Source organism: Zonotrichia albicollis, chromosome 3 (genome assembly GCF_047830755.1).
Source record: "Zonotrichia albicollis isolate bZonAlb1 chromosome 3, bZonAlb1.hap1, whole genome shotgun sequence".
Lineage (NCBI taxonomy): Eukaryota > Metazoa > Chordata > Aves > Passeriformes > Passerellidae > Zonotrichia > Zonotrichia albicollis.
The window spans coordinates 95,366,480-95,392,760 of record NC_133821.1 but is presented as its reverse complement, the minus strand read 5'-3'; the positions used below and the strand labels follow the sequence as shown (position 1 = coordinate 95,392,760).

Sequence of the window (26,281 nt, the reverse complement as noted above, 5' to 3'; positions counted from 1 at the left end):
CGGCGGCGGCGCGGCGGCCGCGGGCGGCGGCGGCTCCGGCGGGGAGCGGCGGCAGGTGAGGAGCGGCGGGGGCGGGGGCGGCGGCTCCCGGCCCTGCCCGGCCCAGCCCGCCCCGCCGCCGCCGAGGGCCGCCCGTCCGCAGCCCGACTCCATCCGCAGGGCGGTGGGCGAGGCGGCGGCGGGGGGCGGGCTCCTGGCGCCGACAGGCAGCTCCTCCCTCCCTCCCTCTCTCCCTCCCTCGCTGCCGGCCGGGAGCCCCCGGCGGGGTGACAGCCCTGCCAAGCGCAGCTGCCCCGGCCGGGGCTGTGGAGCAGCGTCCGCTCCCGCCTCGGCCCGCTCGCAGCCGGCTCGCAGCGGGGCCGCCCCGCGCCCGCCATGTGGAAGCTCAACAAGAGCAGCAAAGTTCTGCTGGACGACTCGCCCGAGGAGGAGGAGACACGGCCCCGCGGGCCGCCGCCCGCCGCCGCCTTCGCGGCCCCCCAGGTAGGAGCGCGGAGCCCGGTCCCGGTTCGGAGGGGTCGTGAGGCTCGGCCCCGCTCCCGCTGCCCCGCTCTCCGGCGGCATGAGTAATCACTTTTGCCACCCTGATGTGCCGGTAGGCTGGCCCTGGTCGGAGCTGGGAGTGTTTGAGCGGATCGTGCGACTGTCACCCGGTTTTTGGGGTGCTGACTGGCCTATCCAACCCCGTTTCCTTCCAGCAGCCGGCCTCCGGCGTTTCTGGGACTTGCTGCCCTTCATTCCAGTGGCTTCCTAGCGCAGGGTACTTTCTCTCCCAGCCCTAGGCAGAGGCACCGCAACCCATCTGTTAAGCACAATACATTAAACAAGGATGTTTAAGAACATAACTTTATTTGCACGTTTGTGTAGAACCCTGATGTTTTGGCAGGATTGCTTTTTTCTTTGGTTTCACTAATGGTAGTTCACTGTCTTTAAGTCACTGCAATCTTGTTTGAAGGCTTTTGTTGTTAACTGTTAAATCAAATACCAACAGTGACTTTCTCAATAAATAACCTGAAGGGAAGGGTATCAGTTGAGTATGGGGGAAAACAACTAAAAAAAATGTTTGTTGACTTGCTTTCAAAAACTTGGTAGCAATTAGGTATCCATCCAGCTCAGAAGCCTGTTGTGCTGCCCAGTACAGCTTAGTGCTGATCTTCTGTTGCCACAGAGTTACTTTAGATATTGAATGAGTGGTTCTGAAGTGAGCAGTTGCCCAGGGTTGCAAAACAGTGAGGTTTCTTTTCAAGAGAAGGTACAAAAGCCTTCCCATCTTTCTACCCCATATTTATCTTGCCTATCTTTCTGAAAGAGCTCGAGTATGTCTGGATAAATTTTCCTCACCTTGAGTTTCTGGTTGACAGGCACTGGTGAGTTGTCAACACGTGTGGCAAGTGCTGAAGAGCAGCCTCTCCCAGCCACAGCAGTTATTCTCTCCATCTTCCAGCAGCCACAGCCACCAGTTCAGCCTTGCCTTGCCCTTGCCCCTGCACAGTAAACATAGAGCCATAGCCTTGCTACTTCTTTGGCAGCAGCTGTGGGGAGTCATACAGATAGCTAGGATCTCCTCCTGCAGAAGAATGGACATTCATTTTGGAGATCTCCTTCAGTGGAGTAAGGGGGATTGTGGAGTTTGAGGTGACCAGAAGTATCTCCCCTAGCCCCTTATACAACATCTAACCTCTGCCTCCTGCAGTTCCTATCCTCAGGTGCTTGTAAGCTCCCACAGTTTCTGCTAAGCTACTGGCTTGTACCATCGTGGCCCTCATAGACCTGCTCACCTCCTGAAACCCTCCTTGAACACCAAAGGTCACCAAAAGCCTCCAGTAAATCCCACTGACTCTTCACTGCTCCTCTTCTCTACCACTAATGTTCCAAGCCCCCTTTGAGGCTCCTGACCATAGCCTCCCAGTCAGGAGAGGATTCTTCAAACTTCTGTCCTGACAATTCTCCCAGTCCTCTACTTTAGCAGCAGAGGCTGGAGTTTGTTTATTTTATTTTGTCCAGTCCAATTGTCTCTTACTGTCCTGGGCCTCTGTTCCATTAGTTGAAGTCTCAAGTTCTAATGGTGATGACAATGGTTTCTTGTGCAAAAGGCTTGCATTTTCATAAGAAAACTCCTTTTCAACTCCCAGTGGAACTGGGATGCTGATTTTAGTGTTGTGGCGTGGCAGAAAAAAAATAAATTATTCTAAGTCACTAAATGAAATATTCTTGAAGATAAAGGATTTAGTAAGGTTAGCACAACTGTAGTATAGCTTGGCATAGAGGCTGGAGTTAAGATTATAAGCTATTAGTTATTTTGCCCATTAAAATCAAAATATTTTGAAAGGAATGCAACCCCCTGCCCAAAATATTTAGCAGTAGTCATTTTAGAGTTTATGTACGCTTTAAGGAAGAGCAGACTGCGTAGAAAGCTCTGACCACTTCATTGACATAGTAATTCTCCTGATCAGGGCAGCTTTTAGGTCAGCCATAGGTACAATGTATCTAAACCATGGCTGGGACAGGTGTCAAGGGAACCAAATGCACTTGTTCAGCTTGTTGTAGCTGACCTGGTTCATGTTCCTTGCTTTTAGTATTTGAAATTCTTAATGTTTCATCAGATCCTGGTTTTTCTCCCAATAATATCATTGTAAGGGAGTGAAATCCAGTAATGTGTAGAGGGATTTGGTAATGATCTGCACTCTCTGCTGCTGCACGCTGAGCTGTGTCAGCCAGCCCTGTGGCTTTGGAGGGCAGCAGCAGCATGAGAGCTTGGAGGAGTTATGGGGGCATTCTTGTGCACCTCAGTGTGTGTGTAAGTGCTGTTATGGTACAGCCTGCTGTGAATGAAGGATTACCTCATCGAGATGAGAAGAATCCAGGACGTCCCTGATTTTTTATTGTTAGAGCCAAAATCTAGATAATTAGTGTGAGTGCTTTTTAGTAAATTAGGAAGCCCAGCTTTAGATCTGAGGCAGAAGCTGACTGTTAGATTTAATTTCCTTTTCTGATACATCATTTGGTAAGAGAGGAGATGAACCAGACTCATTGTGTTTTGACTTTGATTTATGACATGTTGTTTTCCCAATAACCATATTTTGTCTTTATTTTCATTTTTAATAAGCAATTGGGAAGAAAATCCTGAAACTTTTACCATTCATGCTATAAATAAGGCTGAAACTTTTTACTTCAAAGGCAAGAAATTGGTAGTCACATCTATGCCATTAAACCAAACCACATTGGAAGTATTCCAGTATAATGAAATGTTGATGTTCTATATTGTTTCTTCAAAGCTGAGAAAGAGTGAAGGAGTTCTCACTGTGCAACCTAATAATTAGGACATTGCAGTAGCAGACAGCAACAAAGAATTAGTCTACTATAAGTTAAAAAAAACCCCAACACAAAAAACCCCTTTGTTACTCCAGAGAAATTTTAATCATCCTATTTAGATATGGAAGCCTGATTTGGGCTTAAGCAGACATTTGAAATTGTAGACGTTCATAGTTTTTAAATAGAAAGGCCTAGTTTGATCTAAAAAAAGTTTTGACAGTTCTGGTTTTGTGTTATACAGAATGGTTTGATTTTGTTCCAGGGGAGAACGAAAACAAATTTTAGAACATGAAAATTGCAAGTGAGGGAACTGTCAGCCTCTGGCCATTTTTTAGCAAAAGTTTCTACATACATTCAAGTACTTTGAATTGTTAACACTTATTTAAAATAGTAAGGTGTTTCCTGAGATAAGAAGGACAAGTAAATTTTGAAACAGTACTTGTGTAAATAAATGTGTGGATTATTGTGAGGTTTTTTTAGACCAGACAGTTTTAGACTGTATCTTAAAAGTTAATTTTCATTTATGCTTTGAAGCATAAGTATTTCTAATTTATGCAATGAAGGTGCTTTGTTCACTTGAGTTATAATTTATACATGAAGGTAACTTGACATGCATAAATAGTACACACACATGAGATGAAATTAATGTGTTTTGTGTGTGTCTCTAAAAATATGCTAGAAATGTACAGCAGTGCATGCCAAGCTTGCATTTAGTTTGGAATATAGTCATTATGTTTCAAACTGTAGTTGTTTTTTGGAAAGGGAGAACTGCTGGGTTTTGGTTTCTGGAAGGCATTGTTGTGGCAGTTGTGCTAAGTTCTTCTTGATGCAATCCTACCATCTAATCAGTTCTCAGAGATGTCAATGCTGTGTCAATATCATGTGTAACTCTGACGTAAAATGGATCCACGTTAAAATACATCTATATATTAGGGGAGGGGATGGGTGTCAGGCTGACCTATATTATCTAATGAAGCTCTGTCTTTCATGTAAAAATATTTCAGAACCCTAGCCTTGATCTGTTCTCCCCAGTTGTATTTTTTGTTATGTTCAAAGAGAATATGTGCAAAAACATGTTTTATGCTGAATTTTGTTTAGACTTGCTCAGGATGTTTGAAGGTTGGCTATACAGAATTTTAGTTATCTGTTTTAATGAAGATATTTAAGTGCCTGGTACAATTTTAATACTGGCTTTCATCTTGGAATGAGTTGAACTCAGACAAGCCCTGCAGAAATGGGTGGGAGCTGAACAGCTTTTCTTATGTTTTACTAATATGTTGAATAAGGGTATTTTTAATTAAAAAAAATAAAGTAGAAAATGTTAATCCAGCTAACGCCTTTCCTTCACTTTCTAGCCATTTCTGTGTGTCTCAGGCTTTGCCTTCAGTACTCTAAAAATCCCATCATACCTCCTCCTCTCTGCTAGCCTGGTTTTTTTCCTCTTCATTGGAGTGGTTCTTGTGACATTTCAGTGGCATTTTCCTGGCTAAAATCCATCACCTGTATTCTGTCATCATCCTTGAACAATAGATTGTGGTACTGTCAGTGAAGACTTTCCCGAGCCTTCCTTGGCCTGTCTTTCTTGCTTTTCCTCCTTCCTGTCACATACAATCTTTCAGCAGCTTCTTGAGTGGGTCCTGTTTCTTTCTCACAGTCTTTCTGGAGCTCTGCAGAGCTGGCAGTCTTCTGGGGCTTTTGGCTTTCTAAGGTTTTTTTTTCATTTTTGAGGTGCTTCACTTTTTAATTTATACTGTCATTTTTTACACAATTGACTGGGATCAGATCTGTTTCTCTGGCTTATTCTGACTTCTGACTCTTAGAAGTCCACAAAGCACATATTGTCTGATTGGTCTCCTGTTACAGACACCATCACTATATATTTTTTTTCTTTCAGCCAAGCTTCTAACCTGCAAGTTGTTGGTGATTTTTATCTATTGTGTGAAAGAGAATTTGTGTCCTAGACTTTACTGTTGTTTCCTCCATGAATTCCAGGTCAAGTCTGCTTTCTCTCTCTCTCTCTCTCTCTCTCTTTTTTTTTCAATTATTATTTTTTCTTGCTGTCTAGACAGTTGAAATTCTTGTGCAGACCCTCACTTCCCCTGCTGATGGTGATTACTTCCTCTGCAGCTTCTAATACCTATGTTGTGGTTTCCCATCCCTTAGTTCCTGTAAATTCCATTGCTGATATTAGTGTTGTTGCTTATGGCATAAAGTTTAAGTCTTCCTCATCCTTCAGATTCCATTTCTTCAGCTGGCCTCCCTTTGTTTCAGGAAATTTGCATTTAAATCTCTGTCCTTACTTTCAAGGTTTTTCTTGGTGCATCCCCTTGCTCTCCCCCATTTGTCACTTTTATCACTTGTGTCTCTCCTGAGCCTGTTCTGCTTTACTGGCTCTGATTGCCTGGCTTTGCCAGCAGCAGCCGTGTCTGCCCCCTCCCCTCCAGCCCCACACAGAATTATCCACTCCCTCCGACCCACGCACCCACCAGCATCTCCTCCTCCACAGCTTTGCTGACATCTGCTTTCCTTGAGTTATTTGCTGTGTCTTCTTGGGGTTTGGGGAGGTTTCTGGAGCCATACTCTCCTGCCACTGCTGGACTTCCTACCATAAATATACGAAGTAAAATGTAAATGGTCTTGAGAACGAATGAATCATTTTAATCCTTTACTGTTAAAGTAGGTTTATAATGTTTTCCTTGCTTTTATAGAAACTATTTGCCAGACTGTGTGAGGACATCCATAACATAAGTAGAGTTACTAGAAGTTGCTGAACGCTTTGCTAGGTAGACTTTTTTCAGCTCTGTCATCATCAAAGGTACATTTCCAACAAGTTTCGCTGCTGGTTCTCTGTGAGGAGCTCCAGGAAAATATCACACTGCACGTGTGATAGAAGCACACATCGAAAGGAAGCTGTGTGTGTGCTGCTGAACACTGGAACAGAAAATGATGCATTCAGCCCATTTTGCAGAAACTGTGCTAGGAAAATATGGCCATTACTCATACAAGACCTTTATTGGAGACATGTAGTTTAATGGCAAATTCCATGACTGAATAAGAATTGTATGTCAGCTACTGTCTTTTGAATTAGCATCTATTGGTTTGTTTTCTGGATAAGGAAACAGCAAATATCAATTTCTGCTATGGCTAAATTGTTAAAAATAACTGGCAGATTTTCAGCTGGAAATTTCATCAAAATTGAAAACTTCACTGGAATAGTTAAATTGTTACAGAAATTGAATTAAAATTTATCATCTGACCTTATTTGCTTCAGCTTTGACACTGATGGTTTTTTGATCTTAATACATCTGTTTCCATTTCATGAAGGATATTTAAAATATTATAAATTAGGTAAAACTAAATTCTTAATGACATATGAACTTTTAAAATATGAACTTCTAAAATTTTAAGGTGATTAATCTTTAATATTCTTCCAGAAATATTTCACAGAAGCAAAGTCTGAGTAAGATGTATTATAACCTTTTCCTACAGAGATACACAGTAATGTGAACACTTAATAGAGTAACCTTGTGTATTGATGTAAAAACAGAGCATAGGAACCTGGTGTTCCAATGTTTCTCTTTGTAATGCCAATAAAATTCAGAACTACAGAAGTATTCTTGTGTAAATACATTCTGAAATTAATCTTCTCTGGTACACTTGGCCATTTATATCAATTGACAGTAAAAATATGGAAATAATTTAGATATTCTGTTTTAAAATGGAATGGAATGTGAAACAATAACTGAAGTGGTTGAATGGAACAGAGTTTGAAAATGCTAAGCAAGTTCTTAACAGCTGTGGATGCTAAAGAAAAGAGCATCATCTTTATTATGAATACTGAATAAATTCAAATTATTTGAAAGATGAAAACCGGTTTCCCTATGAAAACAATCTGGTGAATAGTAGGCAGTTATGAGAGACTGGAGCCTAGAAGATGGAAGAATTTTTAAATATGTTGGATGGGTTTTCTTCTGTACCTGAAGTGGTCACCCAGACTTTTTAAAGTTAGTGGAGTGAAATAAGTTCTTTTGGAAATGATCTGAAGAATTACATCTTAAAAGCATGTTTCCAAATTAGTGTTGTCTACAAACTATATGCCAAAATTAAAGTATATTCTTTAACACACTTATATTTTACATTTTCTTTTTTTTTTTTTTTTATCAACAGTAGTATTTTCAAGTTTGCTGAAGACTGGCAGAGGAAACTTGCAGCATAGGAATCACTGTCACTATTTAGATAGTTTATTATCATAATAAAGATGTTTTTCTAAGTGTAGGGAGCAATCTGGTGTGGAAAAGTATTGTTTATAGAAGAGAATAAATGAGTTTAAAATACCAAATCACTCTTAAGCAAGACTTTAGAAATGCCTAGGTTAATACTTTTCATTGGTGACATTAAAAGGAAATTTTCAATTTACACCATCTGCCCAGATGGCTGGTTTGATTCACTCATTGCTTTAGGGACATACAAATGGAAGATTGAGATCTAGCAGGAGATGAAATACGGACGAGGCTGATCACATTATCTTGATCTCAGTCTAGGATATCTCTGCCAGAAAGGAGCAGAGGCAGTTCACAGTTCAGCACTGGAGTTGTTCTGCTGAGCACATGCCTCATGTCCAAGAAGAAAGTGATGTGTGACTGAGTAATGCAGCCTTTATTTGTTAAAATTGAAAGCCTTGTTTTTCCTTAAAGGCATGTTCAGTTTTGTGTGGGTGTTCAGGTACAGTTCAGCTTTGTTTTTCAGCTGTGTTAAAGGAATATTGAAACTAGTAGAGTTGTTTCAGTGCCCATTTACATTTGATCACTGTTGCATCAGTTTCCTAACTCAGAAAGCATATATCCATGCATTGAATTTTTCCAGGTGTGTATTACAGGCACAGCAAACAAAATGAGGCCAAATGCCACTGATCTTCTACTGATAATTTTCTTCTTATTCAATGTTTGAGTGTTTTTTTGTGTTGGTTTTGATTCAGTTCTAAACTTAGATAAGCAGAGTGGTTTTTGCATTAATGATCAGCTTTAGTTTTGTTTATTTCATTTCACATTATATTATAATCCTTCTCAAACCCAAGGAAGTATTTTCTTTTGTTGGCTGTATTTGAAGATGGTGATTTGGCTATGTGACCTCCTCTTCCCAATCTGTGTTGTTTCTGGTCAGGCTGTGTATATGTAGTTGTTCTACTGTTTGGTTTGTAATCAGTGTTTTGGGAATCTTTCCAACTTCAGAGGATGACTTTCAGGTTTGTGATTTCCTGAATGATTTTTTAAAAAAATTTTTAACCCTTCCCTTCTCCTATCACTAAACTATTTAGTAGGGTTTGTGGAGTACTGGAAATTATGTTAAATTCTTCCCTGGAGTGTATCTCTTCAGGTGCTGTTTGTTTTGGGATTTTTTTTTTGCTTAAATGGTACCTTTGTGGTACATAATCCCATTTGCATTTACAGGCATGACTACCTAGACTTTATATTACACCCAGCCTTGATGAGATGTGATGATAGGCAGAGGGGATGCAGTAAGTCAGTGGAAGGATGAGAATTGGTTCCAAAAGGACCTCCTCTTTTAACAATAGCTTGTTTACTCTTATGTTTGGACAGCTAATGTGTGTGTATGTGTGCATGATAGGAAGCTCCCCCAACTGGGCAGAGAAAATCAATAATATATAATTTTACTTACTAGAGCACAGGAAGGGCATGCAGGACGAAATGATGCTATTATTTCCCTTAACTCTTTGATGTTCAGCAGTCTTCATCTTGGCCTGAATTATGAAAGTGAATGATCTAAAGAGACTAATTAATTACTTTACCACAAAGGAAGCTGAGGGAAGCAGATTACAATTTTGATCTCTGTACAAAAAGGTTTGTGTGCTAGTTGAATTAGTCCCTTGAGTACCTTATGGTTTGCAGTATGTCCAACAAAAGGGCACTTGTTTCCTTATGAAAACACTCTGTGCATACCAACCTTCCCCTGCCAGAACTGGAGGGCTATTCAAGCTGCTGATCAGCATTTCCCACTAGTGTTGGCATTTTCACCTAGAAATATCTAAATACTGTAATGTAGTCCAGGTTTTTCTTTTACACTGAAGTAAAACAATGAATTGTCATACCTGTAAACCAACCAGACTAAAACATACTGAAATAATTTATAAGTGTTCAGCATCACTATGTGTTACGCAGCATGATAAAGTGTGAAGATGAGCTTTTTTGACACATAGCTGTACAGTAGATTATCCTCTAAAGAAAATTGATCAACCAAATCATAGGCTTCCTCATCTCAGAATGGCAACAAAGCAGGGAATTTGTATCAGGAGAAGGGTATAATAATGTGCATCACTTAAATCTACAAATTATTCTGTGGGTAACAAGGGAAGATGGGTTGTAGTGATGTCTCATCTTTTCTTCTGGGTTCTTCTCAGTGGTGGCACAGGTCCCCTCCCTGCCTCTGCTCTTTTCCTCTGTATTTTTTTTTTTTGATACAAAGCCCATCCCTCCTGCAGGGTGCACAGGTCCCTCCCTGCCATGTGGGCCATGGCGGGCTCTGAACCTTTATACCTGCTCCTCTCCCACTCTGTTCTTGCTGTGTGGCATTAGTCTGCTTCTCTCTGCTTTCCCTAAGGATGGATTTTTCACAAAAGATTTTCACATCTAGTCTGTTGGAGATGACTGAATTCAATCCTACAGGCTGTTTTTGAGCAAAGCATGGGATGGACATCACAAGCACTCTGCCCACATGATGGACATCACAAGCACGCTGCCATTATACAAGTCTCCTTTTTCTTCAGCAGTGCATTTGAAGGATACTGTGAATACTTTATTGGTCTTCTGCCCCAAAAAATGTATTTTAGGGATTGGATTCTCACCAGTTTTTCTTGAGGGTTTAATGTATTTCAATCTTTTTCTTTCATCTCTTTAAACTTTGTGCTGCCCACTTGCCATCAGCCTCATCCAGCATCAGGGTTGCATGAGTATTGTTGCTACAACCATGTGTCTCATTCCTTAGGTGGTAGCACTTTGTATGAGTACCACTACCATGAGTAGTAACACTGTGTTAATACAGAAACACAGTCTTAGTTATCCCTTTTTAAGAGATGCAAGTAAGTACCCCTTTTTGTTACTATTTGCTGTTAATCATGTCTTTTGTGGACAGTGCTATTCACATTCTATTATGCTGACTCCCTAGCCCTATAGGGTGCTCTTTGCATCTCCTGGCTTTCCCTCTAAAAGCTTTCACTGTGAAAATGCCTTGCACTCTTGCATCCTTTTGCTCAGCCTTGCTCTATGCCTTCACACTCTGTCTTTTCTCTCTTCTGGAACATGATATCTCGATGCACTTTCATAATTTTACTTTCCTTCCTAAGATACTTGAAGAGCTGGAAGAATCATAGTGAGAGGTGTTATTTCTTTCAAAGGTACTAACAGTGTGTTGTTTGTTCTGGAGGTAGTATTGTTGGTTGTTGAAACTAATAGTTCTGCCAGCTCTGGATGTCTCAGAATTTCTCCTCTTACCATATTTCCCCTTGGAGCTTTCCTAGTTCTTGTTGATTTCTTTTTGTTCTTGGGAAAAATTTGGATAGAACAGGTGATGTATTCTCTAGCTCACACCATGTCCTACCAGAGACTCCACTGTGTTAAGTTTGCAACCTCATCCAAAAGTTGGAGAACTGAGAGTGTTAAGGGTAAAGAGGGAGACTTCTGAATAGTATGTGTGATCTGTTTCCATTTAAAACATGGTCAATGTTTCTCTTAAAAGCAGAGGTATAAAAAAAGCAGTTGAAGCGATTGAATTTAATTTGAGAGAACTACACAAATCTTAACAGTTTTGGTATCCCATCTACAATCCTGTATCAGGCAGCTAACTGAATTCGGAAGTTAAATAACTTGTTGCAATCCACCGGAAGCAATAGTCTCATTTTGAATGATAATATGAGTTCCTGACTTTGTGTTCTACCCCAGCAAGTAAATCTGGCTATCTACAGCTCACTCTATTCCAACATACAAATACTATTGAAGTATTGAGCAATGGTCTTTCTGCTCTATTCTAGAAATGCTCTATCCTTGTCCCTTGTATAATATAAAACATTGCCTGAAATGTAGGTGGAAACATTAGTATGTAAATAAATATATATAAAGAGATGTAAATAAGTAAAAATATATACATATATTTAAAAAGCATGGGATTTGAAGCTGGTCTGTCAAAATGAAGCTGATGCATCTGGGTCCCCACATGACTAGAAATAACAACACTTTTGTGCTGATTTTCTCACCTATGTCTGATGCTGTTAACAAAGTAAAGGAGGCCTTTGACAATGCATAGGAGCCAGGATAATGCTTGTCTTAGGTGCCTTGGGATATGTGCATGTGGAGTGCATATCAACTCCTTTGCATTTACTTTAGGTGAAAAGGAAGGAGTTGATAAATTTGGTTTTTAAAACAGTAAGTGGCTGACGTAATCAATATATGAACCACAGTGAATACTGGAGATTTTGAGTAACTGCTGCATCAAAGACACTTTGCACTTTTCTGTTTTAATTCTGGTTTTTTTTCCTGGAACTGGGGTTAAGTATTTTTGGTCATATGTAGCTCTTCTGGCTTTGTGCTTGGGACTGTTTGTATTTGTAGTCATATGTAGAGGGGAAAAAAAACTGTAATAATTTTCTCATTGAAGTACAGAGTGAAAAAATTGAAAATTGCAGATTTCCTGAATTCTATGTTCCACTTTCTTTATCTTTGACCTCTAAAGTACTCCCAGCACTGACTTTACTTGCCATGTCTTGAAGAGAGTACAGATAGTAACAGGAGGGCCTGACAATACTAACAGCAGTTTAATTCAGAGATGGACAGAAATGCTTCCCCACTGAATAGCCGTCACAGACATTTAGCACTCTAGTTTTCTTCTGAAATCTACAGTTCTGCATGGAGGGGAAAGAAATGTGAAGGAAAGTGTTTCTTTGAGTTAAGGAAATATAGGGCTTTTTAATATGAAGGAGGAAAAAATCCTGGGACATTCCTCTCCCCCCAGCCCACAGACAATGCATGAACCATCTTCTAGTACAGTATATAGAAACTCAGTGCAGACCCAAAAAATTAAGATACTATCATTAAGATAAAAATCAAACAAATTGGACTAAATTTTTTATGATGCAAGGGCGTTTCTCCCTTTGTGGTATGGGGTTTTGATTCTGTAAGGTTTGATTGTTCATAATTCTAAGTGTAGATTTATATTTTAGTAGTGGTGTTCACTTAGTTTTGTGTTGTAATCATCTTTTGTCAATTTTCTTTTATGATGTGCCAAATAGAATAAAAGCATTTGTGGCTAGTCTAAAATGTGTCAGTGCTAATTGTCAAACCAAAACTGACTATGGGCCTTTTTTATCTTTATCCTTCTTTTGAGAATAAAGACCAGTTTCTTCAAGATGAAGTTTCATCTTCAGTGTCACATCTTGCAACAAAGGTAAATACCTGTTCTTTGAAAATGTAACATTTTATATCATATATATATATTTCAGTCCATGTATGTTAGAAAGTTGCCAGCATTTCATGGACAGCTGATTAAGGAATTTATAAAATTTTCATTGATCATTTTTTAATTATGAATGATCCTTGGTCATGGTGTTCTCATTGAAGTAATACTAGTGGTGCAGGATTAGTTGGAAAGCTCCCTTATTTGCTTTCATTAATGGGGAGGGGAAGGCATCCTGGTTTGTTTTTTCCTCCCAGTGATGGCTATTAAAACACAAGATGAAAATAAGAAGCCACAGGAATTACTGAAGTCTAAAGAAGCTCTAAATTCTAGCTGCAACTGGCAATAAAAACATGAAGAGTAGAAAAGCTTGGGGTTGTTTATTCCATTATTTGTCCACAGGCTCTCTGATCACAAGAGGTTAAGGATTTTACTTTGTATCTCTTTCAGGAAAGAGAAGTAGGCATGCAAGTTAAATTTTTTTACCTTGATATGTGTCCAAGAATCTTCTTTAATGTTCTTAAAATACATTAGTAGAAGATGAAAGACGTGGAAGTTATTATGATAAGCTAGAGCTTGTTTTGAAATTCCATAGGTATAAAGAAAAGTATTTTAAAATACATTCATTAGTGTAAGAGGATACTTTACATTAATATGTATAAACTGAACATCTGTGTCTGTTGCTTCTTTTTGTTCTGCTTCAGATGCAGCATGATTTTCCTTGAAAATAGAAGTCACATTGTACTATACCTTTTTCTAATCTTTTGAAAAAGTATATTCTTTTTTATGAAAACATAAATTACCATATATTTTATACCAAATATAAATGTTTAGGGAGAGAATCTTTAAAAGAATCTATTTTCTATTGAAACTTTTTTGCCCCTTTCTTAGTCATTCAGGAAGACTTACTAAGTGTGTGTTCTGACTTAAAAAGCCAGAAATGTCACTCAATAAACCACTGCAGTATTTTTGTCTTTTAAAGGAAAACTCTCTTGCCTTAATAATGTATTCTCAAGAAAGCACCTTATCCTTCCCATCTCCTCTTTGTAAAAGCAATTTTCTATTTTATTTGGTTGTTCTGTTGTCTTAGAGCAGTGTCAGTACAGAGATATTCCAGAAGTTCTAAATTTTAATATGTTAATAAAAGGCTGATGAATTGCATGTGTGGCCTTTCCAGTACACACATGCCATGAATAAAGTAGTCTCCACATTGCAGCAATGTAGTGATGAGCAGCAAAATTCTTGAAGAAGAAGGTAGTGGATGAATAGTGTGTGCTCCTTGGGGAAACAGCCTTCCTGGTCTCTTAAAGCCTGAGTTTTAAGACTGTGTTGATGCCCATTTGCAGAGCAAAGCCTTTGACCTAGGTTTGGAGGTCTAAAATTGGGGGGTGGAACTTAGAAAATGTTCTTAGATCCTGCTCTTGCAGGAAGCTGCCCACTGAGCACTGGGGACAGGCTGATTCCAGTGCTGAACTTTTCTAGTTCTCACATCACACCTCTCTAGAAAGGCAGATATAGGTGGTTAAAAAACCTCGTGACAGCTCAAAGTGAGGAGCCATGAGGGCTCCAGTGGTGCTCTGCAAAATGCAGAAATCTGGAACCTGTGTTCACACTCTGCCTGGACGTGGGAATTAGAGAGTAAGTCCTATGAGGAGTAACTGAGGGAGCTGGGAGTGTTTAGCTTGGACAAAAGGAGGCTCAGGGGAGACCTTTACAACTACTTGAGTGGAAGGTGTGGGCAGGTGGGGGTCAGCATCTTCTCCCAATTAGCCAGCAACAGGACAGGAGGAAATGGCCTCAAGCTGCATCAGGGGAGGGTCAGGTTGTACATCAAGAGGAATTTCTTCACTGGATGCATGGTTAGCATTGAAATGGGCTGGCCAGAGAGGTCGTGGAGTCACCACTCCTAGAGGAGTGTTTGAGGAATGACTGGATGTGGCACTCAGTGCCATGGTGTGGTTGACCACCTGATGTTCAGTCACAGGTTGGACTCGATGATCTCAGAGGTCTTTTCCAACCTAAATGATTCTATGATTTGGCCTCTCAAAAACTCAATCTTTGGGGGTCTCACTGTCATGCTCAGCTTCTGAATTAAAAGTATAGTAGAAACTTCATCTGCAGTTGTTTTTAGGCCAGATTTTGAAAAGAGACAAAATTTTGAGAAATGAAATAGATCAAGAACCTTAATTCACGCAAATCCATGGAACCTGATGAGATATGTTTGTAGGTCCTGAGGGAGCTGGTGGAGAAGTGGCTGAGCCACTGTCCAGCATAATTGAGAAAGTATGGCAATCTGATGGAGTTCCCACTGACTGGAAAATGGAAAACATGACCACCATTTCCAAAAATGGAAAAGAAGACCAGGGAACTGCAGACCATTCAGTTTCATCTCTGTGCCAGGCATGGTCGTGAAGCCAATCCTCTTGGAAACTCTACTAAGGCTAGTGAAAAATAAGGAGGGAATTGGTGACAACCAACATGGCTTCATTAAGGGCAAATCGTGCCTTTAAATTTGATGACTTTCTACAACAGTGTTACAGCACTGGTGAATGAGGGGGGAGCGACTGATGTCATCTGTGTGGACTTGTGCAAAGAATTTGCACAATCTCAATGTCTTTAAACTGGAGAGACGTGGATTTGACAGATGGATCATCCAGTAGATAAGAAATTGGCTGTATGGTCACATGCAAAGAATTATGGCCAGTGGATTGATATCCAAGTGGAGACCAGTGACAAGTGACATTCCTGAGGGGTCGGGGTTGGGACGAGGCCTGGCACCATCATTGCTGAGGACAGGGACAGTGGCATTGAGTGCACCCTCTGCAAGCTGGTAGATGGCACCAAATCGTGATGCTGTCAGCAAGCTGGAGAGAAGGGATGCCATCCAGAGGGACCTTGGTTGGACAGATGTGGGCTTGTGTGAACTTCATAAAGTTCAATAAGGCAAAGTGCCAGATCCTGCAGCTGGGTCGTGGCAGTCCCAAACACAAGTACAGGATGGGTGGGGAATGGACTGAGAGCAGCCCTGCTGAGAAGGATTTGAGGGTGCTGGTACACAGCAAGAACCTTTGGTCTGCACGTCAGAAGCTGGCTGACTTGAGAAAATCCCCATCACCACCAATGCTTTAATATCTGTAAGACAAATATGGAGGGGAGTTGGTTTTTAAATTTTGGTTATCTGTCTTCTTGCTCGTTTTGAAGAGGTTTCCTGTCATGTGGGAAGAATGCTTCTTTAGTTAAAGCTGATTGGCATTTTTATAATTGTTAAACACTTAGTTGTAACTTTATTGATCTGTAGGATACTTACATAGAAAATTATATCTCTAGCTTTATATTTTAGCTTCATTTTTTCTGGGGGAGGAGTGAGGGAAACTGTGGAATAAACAATTATTTCTTCTCAGTCAAGGTCAAGGGGAAAATCCGTTCTTTTTGTTTATATTTATTTAAAAAAATCTGCAAGTGTTTTGTGAAGTGCCTCTTACTTAACTGGAGAATTTTGATTCACCAGTTGTCAATCCTCTGTGAAAATACTTGTGAAGGTCTGCTGAAACATGGTCCAAATACAAATTTCTGGAAATCTCATTTCATACATGCTGAGCAGTGCCTTTTAAGGGATTAGCTGCTTAACTACACAATGGTATTGAAAGTGCTGGTTCTCACTGCAGGTGTACAGCAAGAATGCCCTGTAATTGCTCATTTTGCTTGCTAAGACTCTGTCATGTGGCTTGCTCTAGCCCGCAGAGAGTGATTTCTGTGCTCCAGAGCCCTGCTGGCCTGGCAGTCTGGAAGTAGAAGAGTCTAACAGGAATATTCTGAAAGTACCAGTACCCACTCCTAATGCAGTCAGGGTAAATTCAATCATAGTTGAATCTCTTGCTTTGTGAACTGCTTGTCTTGTACCTCTAACTCTGTGATCCACAGCTCATTATTATTCTTTGACTTGATTGAGTTCTATGCTTTTTTATCTCTCCCATTATAAGATGTTTGCCTGTATTAACCACATTGATCTGATGCACAAGTTCACCTGTTTTCAGTTACATTTACATAATCTTCCTGTTTAGTATATATCCGGCTCTATCTGCATACTTTTTTGGATGCAATAAACTTTTGAAATTTGCTTTTTATACTGAACTACTTTAGTTTATACCCAGCTGTTAGTATTCCTTGTTTGTTGCCTTTTACCCTAATATTTCATGAACCTTCTTGCCCTCTAGCAGAGCTCTAATTATCAACTGTTTACCTTTGACAGTGAAATTAACTGAAAATCTTCCTAGTGATGCTTTACTGTTTCCCAGTAGACTCTTTGATTATTCATTTTCCTGTTTATTGTCTATTGTCTTTGCCTGTTTATCTATTATGGGATTGATGTAAACATCAAAGTTTGTTGATGTGGTGAAAAATAGTGTCCTTAAAGTAATTTTTGGTAATAATAGCTATCAATTTTGTAGGAGACCTATCAATTTAAGGGGTCCTGACCCATTGTGGGGCATTTTATAAAGTTAACTATCAGTAGACATTTGTTCCCTGTTTTATCTAAAGGAAAAGTGCAGTCAATGTATACAACTTGTATACAGTTAATTCACTTGAATCAATACAGGTAACAGCTGAAGCCTTACTATGAAGGCTGAGATTAGAGTGGAGCTTGGGGTTTTGGGGAGAACCATAATGTATGTACAAAGCTCTGATTATGGAAGAAAGCTGATAGATGACTGCAATTTTCAGAGGCTGCTTCAGATGTTACAATAGTTGCTGGTACAAAAAAGGTGCTGTTGCCCCTAAATTCCATGAACTTTAATTAATTGATTCTTAACACTAACCTAAAAGAATGCAAGAAATGAGAGAGGTAAATTTCTGCTGGCTTAAGTAATTGAAGCAGTTTTCCACAGCATCACACAGGTACAAAACCATAGCATAAGGAAAGCAATATCAGGGAGCAGGCAATGGCCTGGGCTGACCCTTTATCAGATAAATCAGATCTGATAAAGCAGGTCTGCCTCTGTGATCCCCTCTCTCTGGGGATCTGTCTGACAGATGGGCACTGATCCTGAGGCCCTGGCAAAGCAGAGGGAAGAGGAGGGAGCAGGAGAAACAGCAGACAGCTTGACCAGGGACACAGACCACATCCTTTGCATGATGTTCTAGGAGGGACTGCTTGTACTCTCACTTTCAGAAGATACACTAATTAGATGGCAGCTCTCTCATAGTGGAAAAAAAAGTGCTTCATAAGCTAGAAGGAGTTAAAGGAAAAGAATCTGTGCTCTGGTCTTGAGCTCTTGAGATACCAGTTGGAACAAACCATGATGGTTTTTCAATAGTTTGCCAGTTGATGGATTAATATGTATGTTTAATTTCACTTTTTACTGATTCTTTTAGGTGATTGCACAGGACATTGCTGGACAGGTTTTCCCAGCCTAAAGTGGAAGATACAGGAGCAAATTTATCAATTTATTAATTGCTGTCATAGTCAAACTGCTATGAGACCAACCTGTATTTCTACTTCAGAGAATACTGAAATGGCTTCTTGAGAAGTTCCTGCTTTGTTTCTCATTGATATTTTTGACAAATAGTAGACTGCAGCATCCAACATGGTCCTCTAATTCTAACATCTGATGTTCAAGTTCAGTTGTAGTCAGCAATAGTGCTCTCTTCGTTAATAAAGGTCCCCTATTTTTTTGACTGCCCCATGACCATTTCACTGATTTTTTTAAACTTGGATTGTATGCCTGGTTCTATCAGTCAGCTTTGTTTTCAAAGATCACCTACTCCAAGTTCAAACCCAACCCATTAGGTAGAGAAAGAAGAAAAGGTGGCTGGAGGCATTAATGTGATATTCTTGAAAAACCTCAACCATTAAAGGAGGCATTCTGGGGGTGGAAGCAAGGTCAAGTGACCTGAGGGGAATATAGATACACTCTTTGAGTATGCAGGGATGGGGTTAGGAAGGATTAAGCCCACTAGAGAGGATTTAATCTGGTGAGCAACAAGAAACGTTTTTCTGCTTGTACACCAGCAGCAGAGAGAGTGTGAAGAGGATGGATCCTGGCTGTTCTCAGGGTGCTCAGTGAATGGGCAAGAGGCAATGGGCACAAACTGAAATAGAAAAAATATAATATAAAAGTAAGAAAAAATGTTTTCACCATGAGGACGTTCAAGCCAAGAAACAGGTTTCTGGGAAGGTTTTGGATTCTCCAACTGTGGAGATACTCAAAACCTGGCTGTCCATGATCCTTAGCAGTCTGCTGAGGGTGACCCTGCTTTGAGCAGTGGCGTTGGACTAGATGGTCTCCAGAGGTCCTTTCCAGCTGTAAAGGATGGAATTTCTGTGAATTCTGGATGTTGAGTTATTTTGTTTTCCAATGACACAGGGAAAAGTAGTTTAAAGATTTGAGAATATAATGAGGTCAGTTACATTTATAAACCTCCTAGGAAATTTTAGGAGTAGTACTTTAGTGTAGAGAAGTTACATCATAAAAATGAAATACTGGGCTTCTGCCAATGGATTGATGCTTTAAGCCCATATCTATACTGTGTTTTCATACTTTGCATAACTTTAATAGTTTTACATAAAACAAGTCTCCAGTATGGTGAGGAGTCAGCTTACTGAAGTGTTATCTTTACTTACTGACCTTCCTTTGACATCCATTGCAGGGAAGCTAAATTGTCCTGGGATATGGGTCTTTTTCCAGGTGCCCTGTGAGGTTCTAAGTGATTCCCAACTGATTTAGGTTCTGGCAATCTGTGACTGCAGCAAAAGGAGATGGTGTTCAGGGAGAGCATAACATGGCTGGTGTGCAGGGCCTCTTCCCCTAACACCAAGAATCATTGTCTTGAGGTATTAGAGGCTGCACCCCTTTAAACAGGGGGTATTCATATTTAGATCTCCTGTCTGAATTGGTCTGATTTTTCTTGTGATGGTTCCCAGCCCTTTTTGGCTATATGGCTGCTGCATGTCAAACTGATGGTTGGAGGGAAGGGTGACTCTAAGATCTCCTTCCTGAGGAGCTGTACCTACCAGCTGATAGAGTTGTAACTGTTCCAGCTGCACTCCTCAGTTGGTTAAAAGTGTTTAAAGAGCTCTGGAAAGAAACATGGAAATGCAGCAGGCTGTTCTGAGGAATTTTGTTATTATGTGTCAGCTATATGACAGCAATAGTCAAAAAACAAGATTGTTGCCTTAAAAACAGTTCAGTAGTTACAAAACAGCGTCTGGAAGTGTGAAATGTGTATTTGACCGCCGTGTCCGCTAAGGTTTCAGTTCAGGAGTGTGCTGCCACTGACAGTCAGGAGTGAGCTGTTCGCTCCTGGTCAGCGCAGTGCAAAGATGCTGCAGGAGATTGGTGCCAGTGCAGGCAGGTGCAGAAGAGGAGGCTCAGGAATGGTAGGCAGAGGTTCTGCTTTCACTCTTGCAACTCCTGGTTACTTTCAGCCTAGTCTGTTTGATATGTAGTAGGCTTTGTGCAGTGAGTTGTATCACATATTGGCAAAATGTGATTTACTTGGACATTGGTGTTCTTATGCAGATTATCCTGAGAGTGTTTCCTTTGGAAACCCCAAATAAGTAGTGGAGGTGTATCTTAAAAGTTTGGCGTGCATTTCTCCTAAGGACTAGTTGAGAGAAGTAATAAATCAGTGACAGTCTGGGTATTAGCCTTGTATGTACCTACCAAATACCATGGACATGAAAATATGGAAGGAATGGTACAATGTGTACATAGACAATGATTTACATACAGATAGGAAGAGTGCAGAGCTTGTAAAATTTTATCCAAAGATCTATGCATAGAAATTTTCTCATTATTGTTCTTAAAGATATCTGTGAGTCAGAATTGGAAACATGAAATTAAATTTAAAAACAGTCTAAAGTTAAAAAGTGTGGAAAGCTTTCGGGGTATTTTTGTTTGGGTTGTTTTTGTTTTTGTTTTTGTTTTTTTTTTGAGGGGGATTGCTTGGGTATCCAGACAGTGCAGCAAAGGTTGGGATTGCATCGGCAAAGTATGTATGATGTTCTAGATTAAAGAAGGTGTATGTACAGGTATTTCCTTTTTGTTGCATTGAATATAAATGTATATAAATGCTTGTCTCCAAGCATTTAATCAGTGTTGTTCTTTAAAAGTACATATAATTTAAATGAAGCCTCTTTTATGTCCTAAATTGCTATCTGAAAACTAGTAACAAGGTTCTATTTTTTCATAATCAGCAAATTTATTAGATGGAAATCACTTGATGAAGCATCATTTTTGAAAGAAGGCAGCTTATCTATAAATTGCGTCATCCAGTTTAAAGGGGAAAAGAGTTTTTAAGTGCAGCTTGTAGCTGTGTTTTTGCCTTTGATGGCAAAGGTTCCTTCCCCAAAAGGCCTAAAATAATAGAATTTTAGTAAGATAAGGGATGATGGAGTCATGGAATGGGTTGGGCGAGACCTTAAAGATCATCTAGTTCCAACCCTCTGGCCATGGGCAGGGACACTTTCCACTAGACATGATTGCTCAAAGTCCCATCCAACCTGGCCTTGACAATTACAGGGATGAGGCATCCACAGCTTCTCTGGGCAACCTGTTCCAGTGCCTCACCACCCTCAAAGTAAAGAATTTCTTCCTAATGTTTACTCTAAACCTACCCTCCTTCATCTTAAGGCCATTTCCCCTTGTTCTATTACTACTTGCTAAAACCTCCTGCTTGTCTTGACAGCTGTGGTTTTGTTTTGATTATTATACTTCATAATGTATCATATTTTTTAATATAGTCAAGTAACACTGACAGACTGTCTCTGCTGTTCTTACTGGATCCTGTGAAGAAGAGCAGCAACTTTCATATTCTGTGCTTGGCACTCAGTGTGTGTTTTTGTGAGCATGCTATCAAAGTAAAAATAATCCATACCTAGTTATTCACCTTGAGGGAGGGAGAATCAAACCTTTAATAAAGTTTTAAAAGCAATTTATGCTGTATGCTTAATGGTCACAGTAAATTTAGAAAACACACTGTAGTGCACATGGCACTGGTGAGCCAATGCTCTTACCCTTCTTGCTTGCAGGGCAGGAAGTTGTAGTTTGGTGATCATAGAGGGACAATATATGTAAAGCAGGTTAAATCTAAGGAGTTTCATAATGTCTGTGGCTGTCCTGTCTGTTGACTCTTTCTAGACATGACAGTTTGTTTCATTTCTTGTCCCCTGGAGCCCTTTAGACTGTCTTTAAAGCTGCCTAGATTCTCCTCTTACTGTGATACATTACAATGGAGCCCAGCTGTGCTCGATGGCATCCCAAAACCACAGAGGATTGGTATTGTTTGCTCAGCAAGGGAGAGCTCTTGCTGCAGTCACCAGACCAGCTCTGTTCCCAGGCATGGCCATCCCCTGCAGCTCCAGCGGCACCACGTGCAGGGGTCACAGCCCCAGTGGCAGCAGTGGCAGCCCTCTCTGTGCCTGCCAGTGTGTCACCCACACTGATGGGGATTTCTGCTCTCTGTAGGTTCAAGGTGCGAGTTTCCGGGGCTGGAAGGAGGTGACCTCTATGTTCAATAAAGATGACGAACAGCAATTGCTAGCAGGATGCAAGTCTCCAAAATCCAAAGGGTGAGTAAAGCCATTTACAGTCTATCACTATTGAAATACTATTAAAACACAGAAAATTGCTGTGCAAATTAATGGAGCTGGATGCTGAGGAACAGCAGTGCCCAACTGCTGGAAGTCAAATTGACACAGGAAGTTTTGTGGGCAAAGCTATATATACATTAAGCTTACAATGAATAAGGCATGCTGTATTAGGAAAGGACAGATAATATTTTAAACATTTTTAGGCTTGTCAGGGAAGAAAAAGGAATTTAGCTGCATAATAATTTTCTTACTGTAGAAAAGTAGTAAAGGCTTGTGAGTAAAAGGGTCGTTCTCACACTTTCAGTATCCTCTTAGGGATTAATTATGGTTGAGTTTACAAATTCCCTTTTTCACACGCCTTACTCTCTCTTTTGAAGTCTTACTACACCTAGAATGGTTAAGTGGAGTAGCTGTACTAGGATCTGGAAGTCTTCCCTGTTGGCACTGAGCTGTGTTTTGGCACAGCTGTGTGCTGGTGTGGTGAGGGCTGCTCCCTGGGCAGAACACACTTCCAGGACAGACCATCTTCCTGTTACAAGTGTGTGTAGGCTTCACCTGCACGTGCTGCCTCACTGCCTTGGATACAAACCAAATTTACCACATAGCAGTTGATCTGTTCCTGCCAAATATTAACTTGGATAAGCTAATATCAAAATGGCTGATTTGCTGTAGTAGGCTTTGTCTCCAGTTAACTTTGAAATAAATGTGTTTCAGGATGCAACACCACATATCTGCATATAGGGAGTGTATGTGTATAAATAAACAATTTAGAATATAAATTCATATATTTTATTTCCATTTGAGCCTCTTCCATAAAACTTCTCAAAAGTTGCCAGCCACTAACCCATGAGCCATCTTATTGGTGTTAATAAGATGCTAGGCTACTGTAATAATGCTTTGCAATTGATGCTGAATGTAAGAACCAAGTAATACGGGTAAGACAGTAGAAGTATGATAACAGAGTTACCACCAATGTAGAAAGCTATTTTGGTATTACTGCCTGTTTTTTAAGTTCAGGATATTATTCTTTAATTATACACCATGATTTTTACTTCACTTTTAAAGACACATGCAACTTTCAAGTGTGCTATTTACAAAATACAGGAGTGTTTGGAGTCTGTGGCTGGTTTTAGCAAAATGAAATTTCTGAGGAATCATAAATTCAAAATCCAGTAAAGGAAAAGTGATTTTTAAAGGTATTGGTTGAGTTGCTTCTGTTTAAATATGATAGAACTAAGCTTTCATTAATGGAACAAAGCTTTTTTAATAGAAATGTTCAAAAGAGATTCAATGGTGAGTTAATTGTGGCTAAGGAATTGATATGCTACTACAGATAATGTTTTCAATTTGCTTTTTAGCTCATTGAACTGTTAAGGTTGTATCTTTTACTTCTGGTGTTCAATCTTTCCTTGTGGCCCATTATTTGATTATATACATAATCCTGCATATAAAGTTATACATAATTATTTGACATTCTGTAATTCAAATATTTCACACTGCAAAATTATTCAGGTTGAAGATTCTTAAGGGGATAAGAAAAGTAATAATGTGAGTAGCCTTTCAAATGTCTGAAAGAAAAGTTCCAGTTATTTTTTGGGTTTGGGAGGGGCATTTTGATAGATCTTACTAGAAATACAAAATAGCTGTTATCACATTATTGTGTGGATTTTTATGAAAGTATTAATAAGAAAGCTTGGTATATTTTAAGTCCTAGTATTGTGTACATCAACTATTTTGAGGTATAAGGTTTACCTGGTAAGGGGGTAGCAGGTATATGAAACTGAGTAACACAGTGAGTGTTAAAGCTGGTGTTAGAACATTTTCAAATTCTTTCTGCTATTGTAGTCCTAGGTTTTTTAAAATTTGGTTTTGTTTTTTGTTGTTTTTTTTTTGTCAAAGTCCTAAATTGTTCAAATGCATCCTAAAATCCTTCATACGTTTCCAAAGGCAGCTCTGTGGAGTTCACCCCACAGGAATGGGGTGGGGATGGTGGTGTGTCAATTCTCTTGTAGTAGAAAATGACCATACTCAGTCCTCTTCTGATTTATCACTGCAGGATTCAGCTGTGCTTAGGTTTATGTGTATGTGAGGGTGTTTTTCCTGAAGCTGACAGCAAAGGATGTGCTGCCACAGGCTGACAATGATTAGCACTCCTTACTTAAAACATAATTTAATTGAATGTTTATTAATAACTACTACGTACATTCTTAAATGAATGAATTAATCACGACATCATTGTTATTTTCTAGAACAAACCTAAAACTAAAGGAAGAGATGAAGTCTGAAAAGAAGCCAGGTTTTTGGGACAGTTTGGTGATAAAGCAGAATGTTCCATCTAGGAAACCAGATGAGATTGAGGGATGGGAACCACCACAGATTACCACTGCTGACTCTACCAGTGATGCAGCAACTCCTTTAAGTGACTATTCAGCCTGGTCAGGCTGGGAAGATGAAACCAAAGGCTCCACAAAATACACAAACCTGGCCAGCTCAGGAAACAGCTCCAGGTGGAGTATCAAATCAGCTGGAAAGCTGGTTAGTATTAGACGTCAAAGCAAAGGTAACCTTACTGACAACTGGGAAGAACTAGAATGATACTGATAATACTGGTGAAATACATAAGAAGAGAACAGTTCCATGATTTATTCACATGTTTAAACCAAAATCAAATCTGCTCAATATTGCACCTTTATACAGTAATTTGTTTTATTCAGATTGTTACAAATTTTTTGCTCACCTGATAGTAAATTTTCTTATTACATTGTTAATACCTATGTTTTCCACACTGAAAAAAAGTAGAGAATCTATTTTGTGCCTATATTTCACATTCAGACTTTGCAGTATGTCAGATTGTTGGTTTTACCAAAAAAAAGTAATTCCTTAGTGAATGTATACACTGGTTGTAAATTTGACTGCCTTATGAAGGAACTGCCACTAGCTTGAGGTCCTGTTTCTGGTATTGAGGGCCATTCAAAATTTTAGTTTTGATGCTGTCCCTTTTAAACTAAGAATACCAATCTGTGGCTTGCAGGGAGAGTGCTTGTACTTAGTACTGTTTTCCAAATCTTCAGCCTCAGCTTATGCTTCAGCTTGTGCATACAAGATGCTTAGTGTCACATTGTGCTGTACTCTGTGTGACATGGGAAAGTACTGTTCTGATGGAATTCCTTCCATTACAGGATTGTCATCAACAGTCAGGGTCTTCCAGAGTTGTGGTGTTTTTTGTGTTTTTTATTTTTTCCCTGCTTTTTGGTTGGTTTTTTTTTTTTTTTTGGTTGGTTGCTTTTTTTTTAATATTGAACTTCTTTAGACAAAGCTAAGTTTCTCAGTTTGTAAGATGCATGTTATGCCAAAAATAGAAATTACTGAAAATTTGGAAAACAGGATTGAGTAAACTGTAAGATGATGTCAGTATTCTGGAGGAATATTGAACCTGGATGTAGGAATAAGTTGCTTCTTATGGAAAGGCATATGTTTGCATTTTTTTACAATAGCTGATCCTTGTTTTCCAAACAACCTTTTTGGTTTTGGCTGTGTTTTTCCTTCCTTCCCACTGCATAAGCAATGATCAAATTATACTCCAGCATTTTCAGGGTAGCTGAGTAACTGAGCCATTGCAAGTATGTGCATGCACACAACATTTTTGTTGAAAGTTCCATCTTATTAGCTACTGATACTTTGAGTTTTTGGTAAAAAAAGGTGAAATGTTAAACTTGAGATTTGAAATGTATATATGACTAATAAAAGTGCCTCTTTTTAGCATATTGTCTCTCACTAGTGGTGCAGCTGATGTCAGATCCAAAGTCAGTTTCTGTTTTGTTTATATGATCCACACAAAGATTACTTTAACATTCATGAATAAAAATTGAACCAAAAGTTTCATAAGAAATTAACAGTAGGAATTTTCTCTCCTGATTG

The 26,281-nt window shown here is 39.6% G+C and overlaps 1 protein-coding gene across 2 annotated transcripts; it reads left to right on the top strand.

Annotated features, from left to right (window-relative positions):
• Nucleotides 1-223: 223 nt before the first annotated feature.
• On the top strand, nucleotides 224-25,637 carry TDRP (testis development related protein). 2 transcript variants are annotated; one of them, XM_005489156.4, is made up of 4 exons: nucleotides 224-483; nucleotides 12,703-12,762; nucleotides 22,239-22,342; nucleotides 24,613-25,637. In XM_005489156.4, exons 1-4 carry the CDS (start codon nucleotides 376-378, stop codon nucleotides 24,956-24,958), a joined length of 618 nt encoding a protein of 205 aa, XP_005489213.1. In that variant the 5' UTR covers nucleotides 224-375; the 3' UTR covers nucleotides 24,959-25,637. The 2 variants fall into 2 exon arrangements, with proteins under 2 accessions (XP_005489213.1, XP_005489214.1); XM_005489157.4 differs by lacking the exon at nucleotides 12,703-12,762 and having other exon boundaries at nucleotides 24,613-25,625.
• The last annotated feature ends 644 nt before the right edge of the window (nucleotides 25,638-26,281 follow it).

What these genes read in the sequence shown, in the direction of transcription:
- TDRP (XM_005489156.4), top strand. Translation starts at nt 376, where the DNA reads ATGTGGAAGCTCAACAAGAGCAGCAAAGTTCTGCTGGACGACTCGCCC. An exon ending in CCGCCTTCGCGGCCCCCCAG is followed by an intron (nt 484 to 12,702) that starts GTAGGAGCGCGG and finishes CCTTCTTTTGAG; the next exon opens with AATAAAGACCAGTTTCTTCA. An exon ending in AAGTCTCCAAAATCCAAAGG is followed by an intron (nt 22,343 to 24,612) that starts GTGAGTAAAGCC and finishes GTTATTTTCTAG; the next exon opens with AACAAACCTAAAACTAAAGG.